This window comes from Prionailurus viverrinus, chromosome A1 (assembly GCF_022837055.1).
Source record: "Prionailurus viverrinus isolate Anna chromosome A1, UM_Priviv_1.0, whole genome shotgun sequence".
In the NCBI taxonomy this organism is placed as follows: Eukaryota; Metazoa; Chordata; class Mammalia; order Carnivora; family Felidae; genus Prionailurus; species Prionailurus viverrinus.
The window spans coordinates 199,530,971-199,556,176 of NC_062561.1; the positions used below are offsets into that span (position 1 = coordinate 199,530,971).

Consider the following 25,206-nt stretch of genomic DNA (forward strand, 5'->3'; position numbering starts at 1 on the left):
TAATTATGATATAATGCCCTTCATCTCTTGTTACAGTCTTCATTTTAAAATCTAATTTGTCTGATATAATTATGTCCACCTGACAAGTGGCACCTCCCTCCAGAATTTTATCTCAGATGGGGCTGTGTTTCAAAAACCCCACACTTCAGGGGCACCTGGGTGGCTCAGTCAGTTAAGCATCTGAATTTGGCTCAGGTCATGATCTCACAGTTCATGAGTTCAAGCCTCACGTTGGGCTCTGTGCTGACAGCTCGAAGCCTGGAGCCTGCTTCAGATTCTGTGTCTCCTTCTTTCTCTGCCCCTCCCCTGCTTGTGCTCTCTCTCTCTCTCTCAAAACTAAACATTAAAGAAAAAAAGTTTTAAAAAGAAAAAAAACCCCACACTTCAGAGACCCCCACTGTTTGGACCCTGGCTAACTCTCTGAAGAAGGTCTCACTGAGCAATGGCTGGGTGCCGGCTTGCCCCAGAAAATGTTCGTGCAATTGTGAAGTGGCAGAGATTCAGAGATTATGGCAAATCACAACACACAGCCATTGCCAGGTTTCACCGCACTCTGTCATCTTTGTCCCAATACCAGCAAACGTGGCTGCTCTCCGAGGTCCGCTCAGATCTTTGCCTGTGTGGAGGCCGTATAGCCTCTACCAAATGCACTCCAATCGGGGGAACCACTTCTCCCCGGGTGGCACATGGACCCCTCAGACCCCGCTGCGTGCACTGAGCTTCAGAACTTCAGACTCTGCACTCCACTGTTTATAGAATCCTGGCGGTATTGAAACCCTCTCCTTTCTTCCCGTCAGTGGATTGGGAGAACAGATTTCTTGTTCAGCCCCCTGTGAGTGTTTTCACTCTTTCTCTTTCTCTCCAGCTACTTTCTAAAGAGTGCTTCTCTTGCACAATCCCGATGCACCGCACTCTCCTTCCTTTCTCTTTGTCTCTGTCCCCTGTCCGCAAAAGCAGCTGCTTACCATCCATGGCTTTTCTCTCCCCCGCTCCTGTTCACCTCTCCACACCGCGTACTTGTAGAGTTCTGTGGCTCAAGTTATGCAAATTGTTGTGTTAATCCTCAGATCAATTTCCTAGGTGTTCAAAAATGGTTTGGTGCTGATCTAGCTGCATTTCAGGGACGTGACAAGCTCAGGGTCTCCATGCCGCTCTGCATCTTAACTCCTCCTCCTCGTAAATACACTTTTAAAAAAAGAGAATTCCATAGCGTAGACAGTAGCTCCCCTTATCCGTGGGAGACACATTCTAAGACCCTCAGTGAATGCCTGAAATCACAGATAGTACCAAACCCTATATGTACTATGTCTTTTCCTATAATACATACCTATGGTAAAGTCTAATTTATAAATTAGGCAGAGTAGGAGATCACCAAAAACAAGAAAATAGAACAGTTGTGAAAATATACCATATTAAACGTTGTATGAATGTGATCTCACTCTCTTAAGATATCTTACTGTACTGCTCTCACCCTTCTTGTGACGCTGTGATATAATGAAATGCCTATGTGAGGAGATGAAGCCGGGTGAATGATGTCAGCCTTGTGACATAGCTTTAGGCTTCTATTGCTCTTCCAAGGATATGTCAGAAGGAGGATCGTCAGCTTCTGGACCATGGTTGACCACGGATAACTGAAATCGTAGATGGGGGGGGGGGGAACAACTGTACTGTCAGCATATATACTGTTCTTCATCCATAGCTCTGATTGCAAGACAAATATTGGAGACTGGGGTCTCATCCAAAGCTACTTTGGGGCACTTGGAAGAATATTTTTTGAGTAGCTAGATATGTGATCTGATTTCAGGTTTCTTCCTTACCTCCTTGGATAAATCAGGCTGTTGCTTTGAAGACTCTACCTGTCAAAGGCTTAGGTGAACTTTTCTTAGTCCCTGGGGGACACTGGGATATGTCCTCAGCTTGGAGAGTGTCCCCACCGCAGGGAGCCACTTTGTCTTATAAACATACTGTCGTGGTAAGGATATCTTTTAGCATACAGGATATCTCTATTTGCAAATCAAATATCAGTCCTACTGTCACGACCTACTTTCTCAAGGTACAATATACACTTAACACTAGACCCAAGTAGGAAATAGTTCAATAATTTCTCATTTTTTTTAATGTTTAGTTCATTTTTGGGAGAAAGAGAGAGACAGAATGTGAGTGGGGGAAGAGCAGAGAGAGAGGGAGACACAGGATCCAAAGCAGGCCCCATACTGTCAGCACGGAGCCTGACACGGGGCTTGAACTCACAGACAGCGAGATCATGACCTGAGCCAAAATCGGCACTTCAACCGACTGAGCCACCCAGGTGCCCCAATAATTTCTCATTTTTGACTACCTTCTTATCAGATCTCGTTAGAATATTATTGCTTTGACCTCATACCAGCGCTGATGAAGAGCTTGAACAGGAAGAGGAGAAAGCGCCAGCACTTCCAGTTCCTTTGCGTTACTGCCCCTTGCGTTATTTCCACATATTTTTCATCTACGGCTTATTTGCAGGAATTGTCAAAAGCGACTGATCCTTTTAGTGAGGGTTTGAGGATCTGCGTGTGGTGTGTCACTGAATGGGAAAGAGGATGAGGCCGTTCGGTGTCAACGCATTGTAGGATTCCCGCTGCCCGCCCAGGGAGACTCGAGTACCCAGCAAGTGAGGCATGTGGCTGGTCTCACACAGATGACTGAGACAAGATGCCCATCAATCTGTAAACTAGACACGCATAAAGTCTCAATTCTTACTTTTATAGAACAAGACAACCTGCGAAGTCTTCTGGCTCCACAGTGGATATCTTGGCACCACGCTTTACCATTTCTTTTTTTCTTTCTTTGTCCACGTTGCCATTTCTACCTGAAGCTGGGGTGCCCGAACCCAAATGCTGCCCCCGGCCAGTGTGTCCTGGTGAGCCAAGCAACAGCTGGTGCGGCAGGAGGTGACCCGGAGAGGTGAACGGTGGGGCTAGAACACCCAACCGCGCTCATGGTTGCTGTGCTGAATAGGTCCCGGGGTTGCCTGATCAGCTGATTTGCAGGGAGACCAAAGAGTTCAGGTGTTTGATTACAGTCTCTTTCATTTAAAATATCTTAATTAATATTTAAAAAAATGGGTGCGCCTGGGTGGCTCAGTTGGTTAAGCGACTGACTTCAGCTCAGGTCATGATCTCACGGTTTGTGAATTGGAGCCCCACACTGGGCTCACTGCTGCCGTCACAGAGCCCACTTCCAATCCTCTGTCCCCCTCTTCCTCTCGCCCCTCCCCTGCTCGTGCTTTCTCTCTCAAAAATAAATAAACATTATATATGATATATATTATATACTATATAATATATGATATATATGATATACTATATAATATATGATATATAAATTATATACTATATAATATATTATATTATAGTATATAATATAGTATATAGTATAATACATTATAATATAGTATATTATATATTATATTATATCAATTGTATTATATGTATTATATTATATATATTATATTATAATATATATTATATAATATATGTGGGCGCCTGAGTGGCTCAGTTGGTTAAGCATCCAACTCTTGATTTCAGCTGAAGTCACGATCTCATGATTTATGAGTTTGAGCCCCGCATTGGGCTCTGAGCTGGCATTGCAGAGCCTGCTTGGGATTCTTTCTTTCCCTCTCTCTCTCTCTGTGCCTCCTGCATGCACATGGTCTCTCTTTCTCAAAAATAAATAAACTTATATATATATATATATATGTATATAGTATATATATATAACTTTTATATATATATAGTATATGCTATATACATATAACTTTTATGTATATATAGTATATATATAACTTTTATATATATAGTATATATATATAGCATATATATATGTATACATGTATGTATATATATACGTATATATACACATATATGTATGTATATATACATACATATATATGCATATATGTATGTATATATACGTATATATATGTATATACGTATATATATATATAATATTTTAAAAATAGAGCTGCATAGGCCATACAAAGCACAAACGTCATAACCTCTGCTTCTGGGGCCCTTCCCAATGCTACTGCTTTATTCACCTCTGCATTCCCAGCACTTAGTCTAGTACCTACAAATGACAGGTGCTCAATAAATACGAGCAACTGAATGACAGAATGTACCCAGGGACTGTGGAAGGCAGAATAATGGCTCTCCAAAGAAGTTCACATCTTAATTCCCAGAACGTAGAATATGTTGCTTTACATGGCAAAAGGGACTTTGCAGATGTGATCATATCATAAGAGGGAGAAGCTGATATGTTGGAAGCAGCGGTGATTGATGGCTGGCTGGGGCCACAAGCCAAGAAACGTGGCAGTGTCTGGAAGCTAAAAAAGGCAAGGAAACAGATTCTCTTCCAGAGCCTCCAGAAGAAATGCAGCCCTGCAGACACCTTGATTTTAGCTCAGTGAGACCTTTCTTGGACTACTAGCCTCCAGAATTGTCAGACAATAAATCTGTGTCATATTAAGCTACTACATTTGTGGTAGGTAGTCTGCTGCAGCAGCAATAGGAAATGGAGATGAAAGAGCAAACACAGACATGCATAAGGGCCACGTGTGGTGCATCCAGGATAGGACATGGGAGCTATGTCACTAAGGAGGGGGTTGTCAGCTCAATCAGCGCCCAGCTAGGGACCAGGGACTGCCTCACTACTTCATTTCAGGGGTGCTGTGGAAGCGACGGAGTCTATAGGAATAGCTCCCCCTGGCGTCGTGCAGGACACAGTCTGCGCGACCCTACGCAGCAGGCGTGGAGAATGCCGCCCTGAGAGTAGCGGAGGGCAGGCTACGTGCCGGTTTTCTCTTTGCAACCTGAGCAGTTGGCATAGTGACTAATGTTTGGGGAATGAATGAAAAGTGAGAACCTGGTGGATCCTGTTCTACAACAGCAAGAATTCCACGACTGTGGATTGCTCTGACCCCACCCGGAAACCCAAGATTGGCATCTACACAGTGGCCCTGGGCCTACTCTCCACTCTTTCCCCGCCTCTTACAGTGCCAGCAACACATTTAGCATAGAGATGTGGTGCCAGGGGCCCCCTCTCACCCCCCAGCCCACTAAACAACCGCCCATCCTGCAGCCATGGAGAAAAGATCTCTTCGTGGTATACCTTGACTTCCTGTCCCAGCTTATGTGTTAGCGGACCTGAGCTTTGTGGAAGAGAGGTAGAACCCCCCCCCCCCCCCCCCCGCCCCTTGCTGGGGTTTGCATTCAATGAACAAAGGAGGTTGCGCCTCTCAGGCATGTTAGATGTTGGAGCTAAGTTATTTCATACTTGGAAGTTGTCTTCTTTCTTAGCGTGCTCCGGATGGTTAGGACGGTTAGTTGTCTCTTGAATAAGTATTCAACTTAAGTTTCATAAAGCGTGCAACGTCAATGCCACAGTAAGGCAGTGCAGAGATTCCCCAGAGCAGATCTGGGGGTTAAAGTGTGGCTTTCCTGTTCAAGTGCAGTGACCCCCTTCACATGGTCAGTGTGAGGAAGAGCTGCTTTGTAATGTCAGCCTCCTACCACCTCATCTTAGGACTCTGTGAAACGCAAATGCTCTAGCAGAGAAGTTTGTTTTTGTGGTTTTGTATTTTAATTTTTCAGACAAGCTTCTACACCTATTATCATCTATGGAATACATTTGGAAGAAAGGCAATGCATGAAAAGGTATAATATAAAATTGCCAACAATGTTACACTATGAAAAGGCAGCCCTAATTCCCAGTGAAAGGAAACAGTTCTGAAATCTCTCTCTCTCTCCCTTTTAAATACTTTTGTAATTAGTTTTTATCCCACTTTTGTTTTGCCCTCACAGTCACCAGGCCGATCTTTCTAAAATACGGAACTGATATGTCTCCTCCCAACCAAGAACCACGTCTTGGGGGCCTGGGTGGCTCAGTGGTTAGGCATCCGACTTCAGCTCAGTTCATGATCTCACAGTTGGTGGGTTCCAGCCCCGCGTCGGGCTCTGTGCTGACAGCTCAGATCCTGGAGCCTGCTTTGGATTCTGTGTCTCCCTCTCTCTCTGCCCCTCCTCCACTCATGCTCTGTCTCTCTCTCTCTTGCTCTCTCGAAAATAAACATTAAAAAAAATATTAAAATAAATAAATAAATATATACCACATCTTCCCCTGCAGTCTTCTTAATATGGTTTCTAAGGCTCCCCTCCCCCCATCAGTGGGTCCCTGCCCATGGGATCCAGTTAGTTGTTCAGTCAGCCATTTGCCCCCCAAATGTTCTGGAGAACTTCTTGTCACATACGTACCAACAAACGAAGTGAAATGAAACAGAAACTTCTCTCTCAGGGTCCCCCTCTCAGTAAGGGGATATCCAGGCAGAAATCTCAAAATTAATCTGGATTAACCGCCTGTCCTCTCCCTTTCCCTGGACAATCTAGCTTTTTAAATATTTCTTGAACCCACCCACTTCTCCCCTGTCTGCTCCCCACTATCCCTTTGAGCCCATTTTCTGTGCTTCAGCCAAAATCATCTAAATTGCAATCATTTCCCTGTTTGGTCCCTTTAGGGTTTTTTTTGGATAGAGTCTGAACTCTTGCCTTGGCTTACAAAGCCATCATTTATTGAGTGGTTACTATGTGCTGGGCACTCTTGTAGGTACAGAGGATTGAGCACTGACCAAAACTAGCAAGGGTCCTGCCCTCAAAACTTCACATTCTGTTTGGGGTGGTGTGGTTGGAGCTGGATAATAACCTAGGAAACAAATAAAGAAGGTAACTAGACATGATGTAGGGGCCTCAGAAGGATTAGCCACTTTATTTTTGTTGTTGTCGTTAAGTTTATTTATTTATTTGAAGAGAGAGAGCATGAGCAGGGGAAGGGCAGAGACAGCGGATAAGAGAGAATCCCAAGAAGGGTCTGCTCAGCACAGAGCCCAAAGCAGGGCTCGATATCACGAACCATGAGAGAACCATGAGCCTAAATCAAGAGTCTGACTCTTAACCAACTGAGCCAGTCAGGCGCCTCAAGGAGTAGCCATTTCAAATTGAAAGTTCAGGGATAGCCTTTCAGTTGGACACAGCAGCAGGTGCCCTCTGACCTTTACCCCCTCATATGTCTGTAGTTTTTGCCTGGCTGCTCCCCTCTCACTCCGTGCTCAGCCAGGTTGGACCTTTGGTTCCTTGCAGTCACTGGTCTCTTTGTCTTCTATTCCTCCCCCTTGTCTCTCTCCTCTTTCTCTCGCCTGTCCCTCATTAGGTCTTTCTGGAAGCCATCTTCCTGCCTGCTGGAAACACCTTTCGTCCATCCCCCTTGACTAGGCTGAGTGTCTCTGTTGCGGTCTACATTTCCCAAGTAATAATCAAGCTGATGTAATTGCTTGACTGGCAGTTACGTCATTCACCTTCAAACACCCAGGACCAATCGAGCATTTGGTATATTTGTGGGCAGCGTAAGTTCATGCAGGGTGGGCACTTAAATCTGCCAGGGAGAGACACTTTATGGGCAGATTGCTCCTTTCTTCATAAAAACAAGTTGCTGATGTACCAACTTTCTACTCTCACCTGGGTTCGATATATTCTTCTTTTTGAGCAGCTTTCTCTTCTGATAGTCTGCAAGCCCTTTGGTCTTAGTAATTTCCTACCTCCGACTCCTGATAGTACTGGCACATAGGAGGGACCCAATAAATAATAAGTCAGAAATCCCTAAGCAACACCAAAGCCAAACAAGAAAAACAGAAAGCTGTAGTTTGGAAAAAGATATGGGAACCATTTCTAGGGTAGAGAAAAATGAATCAAATAATCATCTTCTTGGGAGAAGTTATAGAGAAATATCAATGTTTATTTTTCCTGAAAAGTCTTTTACCCACCTGACTGCCAATCTTTGGCTTCCATTCAACCATTTTACCTTTTATATAAGCACATAAAACCAGGAAGTTGCTTGGATTTTTGTTCACTTTGATTTGCTCTACACATGTAATGCTGAAGTCACACCTTTTCCTTCACTGCAGGTGGAGATCACCTTTTTCTTTCTAGAATTTCTTGTGCTTTGATTTGCTTTTTACTGTTATTTTGAGGCACTTACTAAGAGCCACAAAAGTGGGGGCCCATTTGGAGATATGTGAGGACACAACTGGTTCCAGGCTGTCAAACCAGAAGTCTTAAACCCGATTCCTCGTTTTTTCCCTTGAGGTCATGGAAATTTCTAGCCACCAGCTGAGCCTGGAATTGATTTAGTGCCAGGGAGGTGAGCCGTGGGAAAATAGAACATTACTTAGTCATTCTCAGCAGTAGATTTTATGATTTAGAAAACATTTCCTGGCTTTGAAAACTTAACAATACAGCCTCTAAGTCAGTCAAAAATCAGAGTAAGGGGATTCATAATGAGAAATTCCAGGACTATACACACCAAGTGGGATAGCTAGTGGGTTTGTAATAAATCGTTTCATCTCTACAACCTTATTGCTACAATCTGGTTTTACGGAATTATTATTTCATTATTAATGGCTGTTTTTAACTAGAGAGAAGAGTGCTTATACGTATCTGAAAAAGTGTGTGGAGATCAGATTCATCTCTGTAAGAGCTTTGCATCTTAGTGAAAACACTGGATTGGTGGTGGGGAATGCTTGGTTTTTGTCTTCGCTCTGTTTTGAAGTAACTGTTGACTCTATGTAAGTCCCTAAGCTTCTCTAGGCCTGAGTTTACTCAACTATAAAATGAGGGTCTCCTGGGTTAGTGTCTTTTGGGTCAATAAATGCTTGTTTGCTACTTACTTTAGATTGGGTTCCCTAAAAAGAGCAGCATGGGCAGAGATTCTTGTGCAAGTAAATTACTGCGTGAGGTGACCAGGAAAGAACTGTAAGAGAGGAGGGAAGCAGGATAGGGCAGGAGAAGAAACTAAGCAAAGATCTGGTTTTAATTGATCTAATATCGGCCTGATCCCAGAGAGGGCTCTGGGATATGAATAGCAACCCAGAGCTCTATGTATTTGATACGTCTGTTTCAATCAGTCAACGACCATAGGTTGCCCTCTAGGGCAGGGGGTATAATTTCACTGAAACTCCAGTTAAGCAGCTGGAAGATGGGTATATGAACCTTTTAAAGGGGATCTCAATGAACTTCCAACAAAACCTAAGATACCACCTGTGTGTCAGTCACCGTGTGAGATATTGGAGAGGGAGAGATAAAAAAGAGATGACTCCTGGTCATAGGAAACTCAGGGAATAGTTCAGGAGATAGATGAATAAACAAGTAATTTCAATACAACATGGTGAATCCTAGAATAAGGGAATATACAGAGTGTTGTAGGAACAGAGAAGCAGACATTGCAGATCGTGTGCCTCAGGACGCAGAATCTAAGGTGGAGAGAAACAGGAGCCTTCCTTATTGAGGACTGTTCTTAAGATCAACATTTGAGGAATGGAAGGGAACTGGAACGGAGGAGAGAAAATTCCACTTGCGATGCAGTGCCAATGGAACTGACCTTGAGGAGAGTTTTGAAGATGCTGGGGGCTCTCTACCAGCAAGGTTCATAGCAGCCAGGGTAGAAAGGCCTTTATGCCTGAAGGGTAGTGCATCACAGAAAACATTCACCTGTGGAAGCCAGGTGCTTTGAAACCATAGATTTCTGGCTTATGGGGATGGGAACACAAATCTCTCAAGTGGGACACTGAGAGTGATGGTGAACAAGGCCACTCCTATCTACTTCTTGTTCCCAGACCCATGCATTATACTTCCCGGAGACACAGCAGGAGGTGTTTAAAGAGCTTTAATTTAAAGAACAACATCAGGTTGTTCCTACACTGTCAAGCCCTCACTTTCAGCGACATAGTATATGATGTGCCGGTGGATCCTATTGTCTTAGAGCCCATTACCACACCTTCCTTGGAGTATAGGGCATGTCTTTGATTGATGTGATGTTATTTGGCATCCCTTATTCGTGGATTAAACACTCCATGAGCTTTTCAGATGATAGCGCTATCTGAGTCAAGAAAGATAAATATATACCCAGAACATGTGTCTATTTTTGTGGAAATGAATCACTGCCAATTCTAAAGAGAAAGGGTTTCATTGAAGTCGGCTCACCACCAAATGGACAGTTGGTCTCTCTTCAAGGGATAGTAACATATTAGGGATTGGTGTCGGACTTTGTTGGAGGCATGTTGGGCATTCAGCAGTAGCAGTAACTAGGAAAGCCTTGGTAAGAGGGAACCCGGACTGTTGGGTACATGCATAGACTCCACCCCGCCACCATGGCTACCTCATCATGAGCCTGTTGTGCCAACATCATGAGCCTGTTGTGGCAGATGACAGAAGCTGGCTAATGTCAACTGGCCAAGTCACTGTCTGTCTGGTTGTTTAATGCATAGTCTGTGGTGGATGTTTTTTTGGCGGACATTAACATGCAATATAAAGATTTTCCCGCTTCCTGCATCAATCCCAGACTTCCTCGTCCCTACACTTTCAATCTTTTGCATTCTAGGCTCTTGACCATCTGGCCAGGCCATTTGCCACTCTTTATCGGTCTTTATTTATTTGACTCTCAGGCCACTTCTCTCTGTGTAAAGTAGATGACTAGGTGTTTCACCCAAAGTCCTATCCATTTGGAGGACTTGCCCTTGCTAGTGGTTTTCATGGCCACCACTAAGAGGAGCTATGGTGCGGTTGGAGTCTGTTTTCATCACGCATCCGTAGGATGAAGCTGGCTCATCTGTGAACCACGCTCAGGTGTTTTGTTCCTCCATCAGCTGGCAACACGGGATTGCCCCATGCAGCCATAGGTGTGAGCTGATGAAAGGTGCTGGCACAAGAATGGTGATGACTGGAGCTCTGGGCTGCCCTCTTGTGCACTTGCTTGTACCTTCTTCTGGTCCTGTTTATGCTCAATCCTGGATGTACCACTTCCATATCTTTCATCCAGCTGTCATGGTCATTCTGTCACCTCTGTCTCACTGAAAGTGGATCGTTGCAATTTCTATGCATCTGGGAGCCACTTTAGCGGTGAGTTCGCACCAATTTCCAGTAGTCTTTTCCAAGGTATTATAGCCTATATCCCTGGAGAGTGCCCCAACTTTATGCTTTGTCCCCTTGTTCAGGTACCCTCAGTTGCATGTGTGTTCTTGCAGCTACAGGCAGTAGAATATACCTGGAGCGGTCCTACAGCTACATTAGGATCTAGTCCTTTTCTACCTATATCAAGCCCAACAGGTCTCCACACAGGTTGTGCTGTGACTTAACCTTTGTTTTTGGCCTAGCGGCGAGGAAGAGAGATGGTTGTGTATCTTCAGCGGTCAGATGTTACTTGTGAGGAGAGGCCTCTGCATTCTCTTTAAGCAAGGCACGTGCCAGCCTTAATAGGGGAATAGGCCACTTCTGCAGGCTAAGAGGGTTCAGAGAGATCTGGGGACCCCAGGTATTTGAATGCATCAACCCAGATGCCCCCAAGTCCATATGTCGAGGTCCTATTTCTTTTCCAACCAGGGCCTTAGCTTTGTCAGAGCAAGCCTATCATAGAGGAGACTTTAACTCTATTTGCAGCTGACTACTCTGACGATTAATTCCTGAGTGGGAGTCTTACCTTCTACTGCTCTCCTGCTGTAGGAAAGGAGAAAGACTTTATATGCTGCCAGGGAAGCCCTCTAGCTTGTAATTGTCAACTAATCTCTCCTAGTTTTCCCTTATCTTTGTCCAAAGCTTCATTCAAACTTAGCAATAAACATCCGATTCATAGTCCTCCTAGCTATTACTTGCCCCATATTTTTCATAGCCTGATCGTTCATAGCTGGCTCAGGTGTTCCCTTCTGCTCTTACACCAGTTCGCCACCAGTGGTTGAGATTATCCCTGTGGGAGGGAAGGAAGAGGAATTGGGTACATGGAGAAATAGACTTGGATTCAGTTTCAACGGAAGCCTTGGCCACCCTTCTTGAGAGTTCTGAAGAGGGACTCACCCATCAGAGCTGTTTTGAGTTGGGGCAAGAAAATATTGAGCCTTTTTACTCCCACATCAGATCTGTGGGCTACCCCAGCTTTCTTCAGCAGGGTCAGTCCCTGAAGGGAGATGACAATACAAAGTGGAATGGTCATTGTGTAATAAATTTACTAACTTATACTTCTCTTAAAAATGTTTCCCTAGCATCTTTTTATGGTGAAAGTTATGTGGAGCTCAACATCATAGAAGTTTCCTCTGAGTTATCTCTTCAATTAAAATTTCAAACCAGCAAACCACGGGGATTACTTTTTCTTGCAGCGGGGAAAAATGACTACTGTATTATAGAACTTCTATCAGGAAACTTACGGGTAAGATTTTCTTAAATCTTTAAACACATGTAAACATCCAATTCCCGGAGGAAAAGCCATGAGAGAGAAAGAGAACAAAATAGCTGTCCATTTGATTACTATTACTAGAATAAAGTCACGTGCCATTTGAAAAGTTTGGATCTCCTCTGAGTTTACGAGCATGCCTGAAATATTCCAACTCTGACATTTTTTAACCTCACTGTATAGCCCATAAATGTGGAAAGCAGTTTCAAGTCCAAGTTTCTCCCCTGCCCCCCACCTCCCCGCCTTATGAATGGCCCTGTTTTCTCAATAAAATACAGTAAGATGAGATTGATTAATTATGATTCTTTCTGTTTCAGGTGAGGGTGAATTTGGGTGCAGGTAAACAAGTGCTCCTTTCCGAGGAAAGACTTCGTACAGATGACCTGGTTTGGCATTTAGTGGAACTGTACTATGTTAAAAACAATGTCTCTCTGGTTATTGACAAACATTATGAGACAACGGGCCATATCACCGGTGAGGTGCACAATTTGCACTTTCAACACGGAATCTACATAGCAGGCCACGGTGGGCTTGATGTCCCTTACCTGAATGGAGAGCTCCCCAATTTCCGCGGATGTATGGAGGATGTGCTATTTAACCAGGAGGAGATCCTGGCATCCCTTAGATCTTACCCTGGCTTTAAGAAGGTTTATGAAGTGTCACTAGGATGCAGTGACGAATTTTTTGCAGGAGAGGATGAAGCCATCAATTTCTTCAGCTCCAGATCCTACGTCGCCTTCCCAGAATGGAAGGTGCCAGGGGAAGGGCTATTGGAATTTGCTTTACAGACTGGAACTCAACAAGCCTTACTTTTATTTCAGTCAGGTAGAGAAGGAAATTTCGTTGCTTTGGAAATAGTTAACGGTCTATTGAGGGCTCATGTAGGATGGAGCAAAAGCAACACCCAGCTCTCTTCGTTTAGCTTAGTTAGTGACAACAAGTGGCACGTTATTCAACTGAAGTTCACTGGAAGTTATCTGGCCCTGATGGTGGATGAGCAAGGGGTAAGGACATTGCTGCCTTTGCAAAGCAAGCCATTGGTATCTGAAGGCCCCCTCTTTGTGGGAGGTCTTAATGCCCGTAAGGGAGAAGAAGTTAAGAAGTTAGGATTTGCCTCTGTGCCTAAGAAATCCGCTCGAGGAGTTTCTTTCAAAGGATGCTTAAGAGGCTTGGAAGCCAACTCAGAAAAGAGAGCATTGAAGGATGCCCTTGTTTCCAAAGACATAGCTGCTGGGTGTAAAACGAGGAGTAGTGATAATGAAAATCCTTTCATAACGACAATGGAAAACCTGCTTCAGTCAGAAGTTCCCCTTTCCACCACCGTCGTCGAGGCAGGCAAGCCTTTTTTTCAAGATGCGCGTAGCTATTCCCTGAGTCTGAGTAACTTGGAGATCCAAGAAGGTGGGCGAGCCTTACTGGAACAAAGGCATATGAAAGTGGATGTGGAATCTGAAGATTTGGCTGTCCATCATTCTCAAATTCTATTTAAAATAGAGGAAATGCCCCTTCACGGGTTCTTTCAATTAGATGTTTCCCCTGTTCAGGAAATGGAGAAAGCTTTCACGATGTTAGATTTGAGGCAAGGGAAAGTTTGGTATGTCCACGATGGTTCAGAAGAACCTAGGGATTTTTTCACATTTTCAGTCTCTTCCAACAGCAAGCAGAAGATGCCATTTTATCTGCAAGGCCATGTTCCATATGTGTTCAACATCACTGTCATTCCAGTAAATGACCCCCCGCACCTTAAGCTCCCCGAAGGAAACTTGCTTCTCTTGTTTGAGAATTCTAAGAAACGACTGACTCCAAATATAATACACGTGTCAGACCCTGACACAGATTCCTTGAGTCTTAGTTTCTCCATTCTTGGCAACTTCAATTCAGATGCTGGGTTTTTAGAAAACACCAATGATCCTGGGAAAGCGATTAATGGTTTTACACACGGGGATTTAAGAGATGGCAACATTTTCTACGTGCACAGAGGTCCTCGGAACTCCCGGATCCTTCTGAGAGCAAGTGATGGAGAGCTGGTTAGCAATACAGTAGTGTTACGGGTCATGGCTGTTCCTTGGGGCTTTGAAGTGGCCATTAGAACCGGTGTCGTTGTCCAGCAGGGTGGCACAGTTCTGATTACACAGAGTAACTTGTCGGTGGAGGTTAATGGTGAACCCCACGAGATGGAAACCCGCTATGCTATCACTCAGCCACCCCAATTTGGCCAGATTCAGCGGCAGGGGTCAAGTGGCGAATGGAAACAAGTTAGTACCTTTTCTCAGCATTCCATTGATCGGGGTCAGGTCCGGTACCATAGTGCATTTCGAGAATTACAGCTAGGAAATGTTACAGATCACTTTAAATTTAAAGTTAACATAGAAGGAAAAGTCAGCGAGGAGCTAATGTTTCCGATTACCATACGGTGGCTAAGGTTTACACTTCTCAAAAATGTTCCTCTTAAGGTCAGTAAAATAAACAGACAAGTATTGAATTCTGATCATTTGCAGGCTGTGACAGAGGGTGTGGACATAGCTCAGAAGGAACTGCATTTTAAGTTGCTGACCCCACCTAAGAAAGGAAAATTGCTACTTGGCAATAAAGTGCTAAAAACAAACTCAGTCTTCAGCCAACAAAACATTACAGACTCTAAGATAAGTTACGAGCCAAAGGAGAGGCCCAGGGAAGACACACAAGATACCTTTAGGTTCTTGATTGTTGCGAAGCACATAGCATCAAAAGATTATACTTTCAGAATAAACTTCGAAGCAGATAAGACACGCGTTACTGTGACTAACAGAGGATTATTTGTCAAAGAAGGAGAAGGGAAATTAATTACAAAATCAGAATTATTTGCTCAAACACTGGACAATCAGACCTTCCAATATAAAATCACCCAGAGTCCTCAACACGGGAAGCTGAAACTGATTAACTTGTCAGATCCTTTGAGAAGTCATGACAATATCACCGCATTCACTGATCAAGACCTAGTGGGCGAGCGACTGATGTATGTCCACGATGATTCTGAGACCCAGTGTGATGAATTCCTCCTTGTGGCCTCTGCCATAGCACCAGGCCAAGACGGAGTGGTCAGGGATCTTGACACAGAGCATTTATCTACAGAAATCAAAGTTACCATTTCTGTAGGGTTAAAGAATGATGAGAAGCCAGTGCGCGTGGTAGATAGGGTCTTTCATGTTGTGAGAAATGGCCAGCGCCTGCTGACCCTGGCAGATCTCTGTTACCATGACCCCGACTCAGATTTTGATGATGGGCAGTTGCTCTATACCCGGCGGGGCATCCCAAATGGGGACTTGGTGACAGCCAGTGACCTCTCTCAGAAACTATACCAGTTCAGGCAACGTGACCTTCAGGAAGGGCGAGTGCTCTTTAGGCATCGGGGTGCAGACTCTGCTCGCTTTGTGCTGTTCGTGACGGATGGTGTCCATTACACGTCCTTCCTTCTAGAAGTCAGTGCCTCAGACCCTTATGTCCAGATAGCCAACAACACGGGGTTGCTTGTACAGAGAGGAGAGGGCAGCAGCCTCACAGCAGCTAACCTCAGTGTCACCACGAACCAAGATATCAGAACGGACCACGAGATCGAATTCCACATGGTACAGCCCCCGAAGCATGGCCGAGTGCTGGTCAACCACTCAGTGTCCCGCTCATTTTCCCTGCACGACGTGAAACAAGGCCATGTGTTTTATAGGCATGACGGCAGAGGCAATTCTGATATGTTCAACCTGACAGTGAGAGTTAAAGAGGTGTATGTAGACGTAGGCATCTATGTGCACGTGTACTCTGAAAGCCACCAACATGGCACCCGAATTCTGCTCCAGACCCTTGTTGTTGAAGAAGGAAAACCAGTAAAACTGAGTAGAGGAAGACTGCAGGTAGGTAGTCACCCTGGCGAGCATTCTGTCTCTCCATGAGTAATCTGTTTGCCTCTAAGAGCTATTTTTGTGTTAATTTCCCTCCTGGTATTCAGAATGACTTTTTTTTTTCTAAATGTAAATGCCATTGAAAAGAAAGGCTGGAAGGTTTCAGGATTTTGACACTACTGAGCTTCCTATAGTTGGAAATGGAATATAAGGAATCCTAAGTCTTATGTTAAAGCTTAGTGCACACCAGCACACACACTATCTGTGTATGTTTAGTGTAGGATGCACTACATTAAATGAGGAGGTGATGTGTGTATTGGAGTAAATTAAGGAATGAGGAGGTGATGTGCGTATTGGAGTAAATTAAGAGATCTTTACGTTTTTCATTTCTTATAGAAACACTGCCAACATTTCATTTCATCTGAATTACATTCATAATGGGATGAAGCAGGGTATAAAAACTTAGGGCAACTTAAACATAAAAAGGATTCCTCGAACAGCAGAGGATGCTATATTACACAGTTAATTTCCTTAATGTGGTCTCATTTGGTTTCCTGAAATTGATGGATAAAATTGGCCTAGACTTGTGGAATGTCTGGGGTGAGACCTCACACCAGAAGGTTTCCTGGGGCTCCTCCTTAGAAGCTTCCAGCAGGCAAAGCCCCACTGATCACACTTAGGAGATCGTGTTCTTTTTAGGGTAATCCTGTATAGGGTGTGTAAACTGTGATTTGTGACAACTGGCCACAAATACAGGCTATTCTGAATCTACCCTCAGGACTGCAGAGGAGTTTACTTGTTTGCGAAATGCAGCCAGTAACATCAAGAAGAAATGAACACAAATCAGAAGCAATTTACTAAATGAGTTTGACTATCGGAATATGGGGGTCACCAGCTTTCCTCATTTCTTTTTTAGGATCTTGGAGAGTATGTGTTTCACCACCAGGGGGCATGTGTAGTTTAGTGACTATAAATCAGTTACAATAACTGAGATGGATTTTGCTGAATCAATAAATTCAACATATATTGAAAACGCTGAGCCAGTTAAAGTGGGAAAGAAAAGTAAACTTTCCTCTAAAGTCTTGAAATTTTAGTGATTCAGCTTCTGCTTCTTCAACCATTTTTATTCCTTCTCCTTATACCATTTTTTTTTACCTCAACATTCTGAGTCCAGGGTATCTTCCTGCTGAGAATGATGCCTTGTTAATGCATTAGTAGCTTTTCAAGTGTTGTTGACCATTACATTTCTTTGCAACCACGGCTAAATGCAAATATTGACACGGTCACCAGAACCAGACCCAGGCTTACACTGTGTATTAACCCTGATTGTAACTTAAGCCATTTGTAGACATTAATAGAAAACAATTTGGCTCATCAAAGGGTCTTGACTCTTATGAGTATTGTGTTTTTCTTTTTGTGTCTGTGTGTTATGTATAAAAACTCAAGGCTGTGCATGAAGATAATATTCCTGCAGAGGCAACGTTCATCGTCAGAATTCCGCCGATGCACGGATACCTCCGAAAATCTTTACCTGAAGAAGGCAGCTTGGGTGCAGATGAAAAGTCCCCTCTGATTTTTACACAACAGGATATTGATGATGGCAATATCCATTATGTACAGATAGCTCCTGAGCAACAACAGGACCATTTTTTACTGGATGTGGTGAGTGGTATCCAAGCTGTGAATGGAATTGAAATTTTGGTGGATATCGTCCCTAAGCGGATTCCTCTGGAGGTACAAAATTTCACAGTCCAGGAAGGTGGTTCCAAAGCACTTCTGGAAGACTATCTCAAAATTCCAAGCAAATATTTTGAGAGAGTTGACTGTGAATTTGTTCTGCTCAAACCACCACAACACGGTTATGTTGAAAATTCTAATTTTCCAAGAATAAAGCTAATGAAGTTTACCAGGAAACAGGTAATAAATCTCAGTTAATACATTTGGGTATATGGGATAAGAGGAAAAAATTGCTATTTGTTATTTAGATTAATGGACTCTCAGGAGTGATGAAACTTGAAAGAGGGTCCAGCTTAACCTCCTAACAGATGCTAGAAGTCTCTTCCATGGTAACCCTATAAAGAGGTCATCCAGCCATTATTTAAATATATTCAGCAATGGAGAACTCACTTCTTCTTGCAGTGGACACTTCCAGTTTAAAAACACGTCAAATGTTAGAAAGTTCTTTATGCTGATCTGAAGTCTGCCACTTAGACACTTCTCCAAGGTCCTGGTTCTGATAGCTCACAGAACAAATCAAGACCTCCTTTTGTAAAAGCTCTTTAAATATTTGAAAGGAAAAGTTATCAAGTTCCCTTGGGTTTTATCTTCTTTGGCTTAAACACCTCTAGGTTCTCCCACTTTGCTCCTGTGTCATGGGCTTCTAGCCCCTGCATCATCCTGGCTGCCTAACGGTAGAGGACCTCCACACTCACTGCCCCACTCAACGTGTCACCCTAGATATTTAACCTAGACATGCTTTAGTCCCTAGTGGATTTACTCCTTTATTCGTTCCATTATTCAATCAACAGGTGCTGATAGAGTTCTTACTTGGTACCGTGCCCTATGTGAGCATAGTGCTATCAATGGCTCCATGGTCCAGTCCCCACAATACAATACAACCTGGGTACAACTTCCAATCTAGTGTTCAGTGTAAAATAACCAATTAACTCTGGGCTGCTATCAGGTTTCTTTGCTTTGGGCTAGGTTGGTATTATTGTGAGATTTGGCTTTCTTATCATGAATAAAAGAATGATTTCCATTACTTTCTAAGTATTGAAAAGTATCTTACCACCATTTCCTGTATAAGATCCTAGGGATACGCACTCTTCAGGTTAGAGACCTTGAACAACCACCTGGCATCTCTGGGTATCTTTGTCTAGTTAGCTGTAAACCCATGTGGGCTGCTTTATTTTGCTTCTCAGGATTTCATCTTATCAACGGACTTGAATCGATTTATTAAACTCTTATTCTGTTTAAGTTGCTATGCAAGGTTGCCATGATAAGGAGCCATATTGCTTGCTCTCAGGAGATGCTGTGTGTGTGTGGTGGGGGGAGGGGATGAGGCATACAAGCTTTAATATGAGGTACCCCCTTTTGATGCCTCACAGAGCATTCTTCAGTGGTGCTAAGGAAGTTCAGAGTTGTTCCATCTGACTCTAATTGAAGAGAATAGGGAAGACTTCACAGAGGGAATAACGTTTAAGCAAGACTTGAGGAAAGAGAAAGATCAGGGAGATAGCAGAGGAGAAAACATTTTTAAAAAGCAGCATAAACAAAGGCAACAGCCTAGCCAAGGACATGGAGGTATTAAAGTGAATTGGTTCTGGGGGCTGCGGAACACCCCGCAAGACTTGTGGATGGGCTTAGGAGCGGCAGAGAGAACTGGGGCCAGACTGGGGGAGAGTCTTGAATTACATGTTGAGAGGGTTAGACTGAACCAGGAGGCATTAGAGAGCCATGGGGAGAAACAGAGAATCCTGAGGACTGAAAACAACCTTGGAAATCAGTGCTTCTCTACTGGGGACCCAGGGAAACTGATCCTTTAATGCCTCCCTGCAGACATCTCTTCCTCATGGCTTCCGTCTCAATGGCTGAACAAACCCTCCAAGATGACCACTTGCTGTGGTGCAAGTTGAATCTACTGTTGTTCATCTTGTGTGCTCTAGGTGAGGGAGAGAGCACTGAATTGTGGTCCTGTCTTGGCCAATTCATTATTAATTACACTTTGTAAGAAGCGTGTCTTTAGAATGGTTGGTTGAAATCTGTAGGTCAAGTCTGTGTGTTCCCTGGAGTATCTATGTGATTGTGTAGCCTTGTTCACAGTCAAGGTCATGTTTGTCTGCTCTTCCAGATGACCCCTTCACACTTTCTCTTCCTATGTGACTCTAAGGTCTCCAGGTTTTACGACATCACTGTTTTCACGTAAAGTGGAACTAATCCCTAACAACTAGTGGCTATAGTGTTAGTGGCTGGGAGAAGGAGCCCCTGGCCATGTTTGCCCTTCATTCATTCAGCAAATTGTTTTTGAATACCTATTATGTGTCAGGCATGCCAGTTGTAGGTCCTGGGGATACGGTGGTGAACATATCCAGCAATAATCCATGCTTTAATAATCTTTTTCCTGGTGGAGGAAAGAAGGAGGCAGAGTGAGACAACAGACAAAACAAATAAGTGAAATAAATGGCATATTGAGTGAAGATTAGTGCTGTGGGGAAAAATAAACGAGGAAAGGGAGCTGGGAAATGCTGGAGCCTTCAGTGGCGTGTGTGTGTGTGTGTGTGTGTGTGTGTGTGTGTTCAGTGTCAAATCAAGTGGTCAGGGGAGGCGCCATTGAGAAGGCAGCATCAGAGGAGACGCCTGGAGGAGGTGACGGATGGGTGAGTGGGTAGATATGGAAGAAGAGCATTCAGGCAGAGGGAAAGGCAAGTGAACAGCTGTGTGGAGAGCAGGAAAGGGACTCCATGCTGTGCCAGGAGAGCTGTAGATGAGGTTAAGGAGGTCCAGCACAAGAGGGCCTTCTCCTTCTCCTTTAACATGAAGTGAAATGGGGAGCAAGGAGGGAGGGAACAGTCTGGTGACAGGAGACCGAATACTTTTCAACCTTTTAAGATTTTCTGTAAGTTTGTTATGTCTTTTAAGCTCAGGTGAGCTGATATTTTTCTAGTGCTAGAAGTCTAGAAATAGGCAAAATCCCCACAAAAATCTTCTCTTTGCTTTTGGATTAATGCATATTAAATGGCATGTAATTTGGGGGAGTACCACTCCAGTGAAGAAGCGATGTATTTATCCAGGAAAAATACTGAGGAAGCAACTTGTACTTAAATACTATGTTCCTAAAGCATTTTTGGTATAAATTCTCTCACATTCTGATCAATGCCATCTTCCATGTTTATTTGCAAATAGCTTAAACCAGCATCTTTCAGAACTTGTGCTCAGACCTATGTTCTGGAATTCTTCTGCCCACAGAACTCCAAAGAAATTCCCATAGCACCTTTGTACAGTGGCCAAAACTTTCCCTTGAGACTCTTCATGAACTTTTCAACTCATCAGAAACACCTCTAAGAGATCAAAAGTATTTGCTCAAAGGAAGTGCACCATAGGAACGGGCAAAGTTGAACAGTTGAATTCTTTGGCAGTATTTTATCAAAACAAACACAACCTCAGAGACTTTTTCAGAAGTTCAGCTACTCCTGTTGGGCTTTGGAAGTTGTCTGCCATTGTCTGTTTGGGTCACAGGCTCACTGAAGCTAAGTTCCCTTCCAGCTTTAAAACTCTCTTGGTCTCTAATTATGATCTTGTGCTCCTCAGTATTTTCCATCAGAGCCTTAAAGACATGAAAGGCATTCTGATCAAATTTGTGGTTATTACAAATCCAAGAGGAATAATTAATTCACTTACTGACCGTTTCAGAATGAAAATTAGAAAGATGAACCCTAACAGGGACCTAAGTAAAGGTTTTCATTTGTGTTATCAGGGTGAGGGAAGTCTGCCTTGATAGACAATTTGGTTTATGATGTATTTCATTATATTCTGTCCACAGGAGATATGTGGCAGCTAGTTACGGGTAGTGTCTGTTAAGAGATGTATCAAAAAATGATTGTGTTCTGGAGGAGGAACAGGATTAGGAGGTAGCATGTATAGTCTCTCATACAAAGAACAGTTAAAGAAATAATGCATGCTTAGTTCAGAAAAGAGAAGTTTGGGGAAACTTAATAGTTGCCCTGGTCCAGATGTCGCCAAACAACCGAAGTCCAACAAGTAAGTAGAAGCTTCAGCGCCTGAACCTAACATTCGGAATTGTCTAACAAAACATTCCACAACTTAAAACATTAGTCACTGTAAATAAGCAAGTAGAGTCTGAATTTTAGTGGGTGTCATTCCACTGGAAGAGCAGCCAAATGATATCACTTACCTACAACACATTTTGTTTGGAGAAATAGCCTTTGAACTCAGGTTTCCCGATTACCAGTCTAGAGTTCTCTTTACTACCCCATGTTGCAGCATCATTCCATTCCTCCTCAAACTTATTTCCAGGATGTGGCATCGCTTCATAAAAACTATGCCATCCATCAAAATCTCCACTCTGATTGTTGGAATCCAACCTCATAGGATGAACACATGCTTCTGTGTTTCAGAGAGGCATAAAAATTAGGATGATAGCAATGTGTTCCTGTTTTTAAATCACATTTCAGTAAATTGGTGATTTTTGTTATTGGTGGTTATAGGTGGAAAATGAAGCGATTTACTATGTGCATGATGATAGTGAGGAGCTTCTTGACAATTTCACCATCTTTGCAAATAGCTCAGAGCTTGGAAAACAGAGTTTGCCCCAAACTCTTTTTGTAACTGTGGAATCAGTAAATGATGAGGCTCCAATAATAACAGCCAACAACATCCTTCAGGTAAGTGCTCCGTGCTTTTTATCATAGTAATCTCAACACTACCAATTTGATTTTCTTTTGTATTATTTCTAATGTTAAATAATAGGACATAGGACTATGTATGTATAATTAACATATTCCTACTGGTTTTAAATAAATGTTAGTTGTTACCAGGATATTCTGTTTGGTAACTGTTGGGAGATGATGAATCCCAATGAGTTACCGTCAGATTGTACTTCTTGAGTGGGTGTCATTCTCACTGTATTCCCCAAGGCATAGCCTCTTCTAGTTAGGGTGGGCAGGTGAGCATCAACTCCCTAGTGTGAAGTGTGTGACGTTGGGCAAGTTATTTAGCCCTTCAGTTTGCTTTTATTGAGGTGGTGGGAAATGGAGGCAGACTTGTGAGGAGTAAGCGATAAAATGATGTAAAACTCTCCCACAGTGCCTGACACGTGGATGGGACCCAATAAATGGTAGCTATCATTACTGAAGAACTCCAAGGCTGTACCAGTATTAGAATTAAAACAAAACAAAACAAAAACACTATACAGTCATGTGACAGTCTTTTGCTGTTTCTGGGAGCTTCCATCACTCTTCACTCTTTCTGAGAATCCCCTGGGGTGCTTCTTAGGCACTCACAGATAAACAAACGTGTTTTGGCTGTCGCATGGTGTCCACCACTTGGCTCCTCCCCTGATCTGAAGCCTGTTTACGCTCAAGTATCCCAAAGCTTTCATTCAGCAGATTTTCTTGGTCTTAAATCACTCGTTCTCACTGATCCTTCTTCTAAAGACTTGGGCGTGAATTTGCTGTTCTGGCTTGGAGAATAATTACAGCTATTGTAGTAGTAAGTGCTCAAAAAAGAATTGTTAGCTATTTACGGTATGTGCCGGGTAACACTCTTAAGAGCTTCTAGCTCACTGAGATGTGCTACCATTTCCCTCACTGGACCATTCCTCATTGGACAGACGAGGAAATCGCATGACAGCTGAATGACAGGCTGAGGACAGAGTGACAGCACGGGAGCCCGATGGCTTGTTCATGTCTTTTGTCATGCTCTCCACCCATGACTGACACCTAGTAGACAAAAAATATTTGGTGAAGGGAAGAGTAAATGAAAATATAAACTGTCAATTCCCCCAGCCCTGGCCCACGTTTCAGAGACTGGGCTTTTGTCTCCACTCTTTCTTCCTTTAGTGTAGCTGCATTTCTGGAAGAATCCTTGGCCCTTCGCACATTAAAGCTCCTGGGGGACTCATGCTTCAGATATGCCCAGGTATGGGAATCTGAAGTATTCACTTTGAAATTTGGATGAGACAAATCTTCCAACATATGTATGTGTCAATTTCAGCCTTGTTTATACCTCTTGTGAGAGTAAATAGTTAATAATAGATACTTTAGGGGTGCCTGGGTGGCTCAGTCTGTTAAGCGTCTGACTTCGGCTCAGGTCATGATCTCACAGTTCATGGGTTCAAGCCCCGCATCAGGCTCTGTGTTGACAGCTCGGAGCCTGGAGCCTGCTTCAGATTCTGTGTCTCCCTCTCTCTCTCTCTGCCATCCCCCCCCCACCTCAAAAATAAATAAACATTAAAAATTTTTTTTAAAAAATAGATACTTTAGAAGTCCAGAGGAAGCTGGATAGTCATAAGGGATGCAGGAGAGGTAGACATGAGTAGAGCTCACCAGGGGCTAATCTAATGAGAACATTTTATGTTGTTAAACATGTAAACATTCTGGGGTTTAAAAATCTGTTTTTACTTGCTCAAAATAGTTGGATCTAGGAATAGACTTGTCAGTGCTCTTATTTTACAGCTTGGCTCATTATTCAGCCTCTACATTTTAAGTGAGAAACTAATGGTGTTTATGCCTTTGTAACTTGTCACTTAATTTTGAGTTTACTGCACAGTCATTGTCCAAACAGCCTGGGAATGGTTCTAGCTGGTCACATTGGTAGGCCTACCTCTGCTTTCACAGATTCTTGTTGTACTAGTATCTACTGAATTCATTCTCAGCAAAGCGATCTGAGAAGTAGGTTGTCGCCAGAGTGAGGGATTGTAGGTGTCAGCGATGATTAAGCACAGTTATAAAAGCTTACGTTTATTGTGTGCTTACGGAGTATAGTACTGGACATCTTCCAGAAGTGGTATCGTTTTCACAACCCTACAAAGCATCTTGTTATGAATGTCCTCATTATAATGGGCACCCTGAGACCCAGAGCGGCACCAAGGGAAGGTGTGGGAAGTCTGACTGTCTCACCATCATGCTCTGCCGCTTTGCCCGCTACCCATGACTGACTCAAGCTCTGCCGGTGCATCCATGTGATCAAGGGCTGTGTTTATTAGTAACAAAAAAGCCCCAAAGCTGTTGTGCCTCTTGCTCCTACCAAAGTGGACTTTACGGAATAGGTCTGCGGCAGTTGGATTGACACACAAGCGTTTGCCCAGGAACCTCGGCAGAGGAGTTGGGCATTTTGCTGTGTGGTGCAAAACTGGAGGATGAGGAAGATCCAGGGGAGGGGCCTAAGTCTAGACAGACATGGGGGAAGAGCTGGAGTGGGCTGAGGGACAGGAAGACCGAGGAATAAAGTAGTGAACTCTCAGGCTTCCTCGTGGAAAGGAACTGAAGCCCTCTCCTGGGTTTGGCTTGCAGCTTTGAGG

The 25,206-nt window shown here is 43.5% G+C and overlaps 1 protein-coding gene across 2 annotated transcripts in view; it reads left to right on the forward strand.

The window, feature by feature from the left end:
* LOC125174846 (chondroitin sulfate proteoglycan 4-like) overlaps window positions 1-25,206 on the forward strand; it is a 68,095-nt gene that overhangs the window by 6,003 nt on the left and 36,886 nt on the right. For both annotated transcript variants that reach the window (XM_047874744.1, XM_047874755.1), the window contains exons 2-5: window positions 12,110-12,273; window positions 12,615-16,181; window positions 17,616-18,086; window positions 22,394-22,570. In XM_047874744.1, coding sequence (XP_047730700.1) covers window positions 12,110-12,273; window positions 12,615-16,181; window positions 17,616-18,086; window positions 22,394-22,570 — 4,379 coding nt within the window. The remainder of the gene's footprint in view (window positions 1-12,109; window positions 12,274-12,614; window positions 16,182-17,615; window positions 18,087-22,393; window positions 22,571-25,206) is intronic.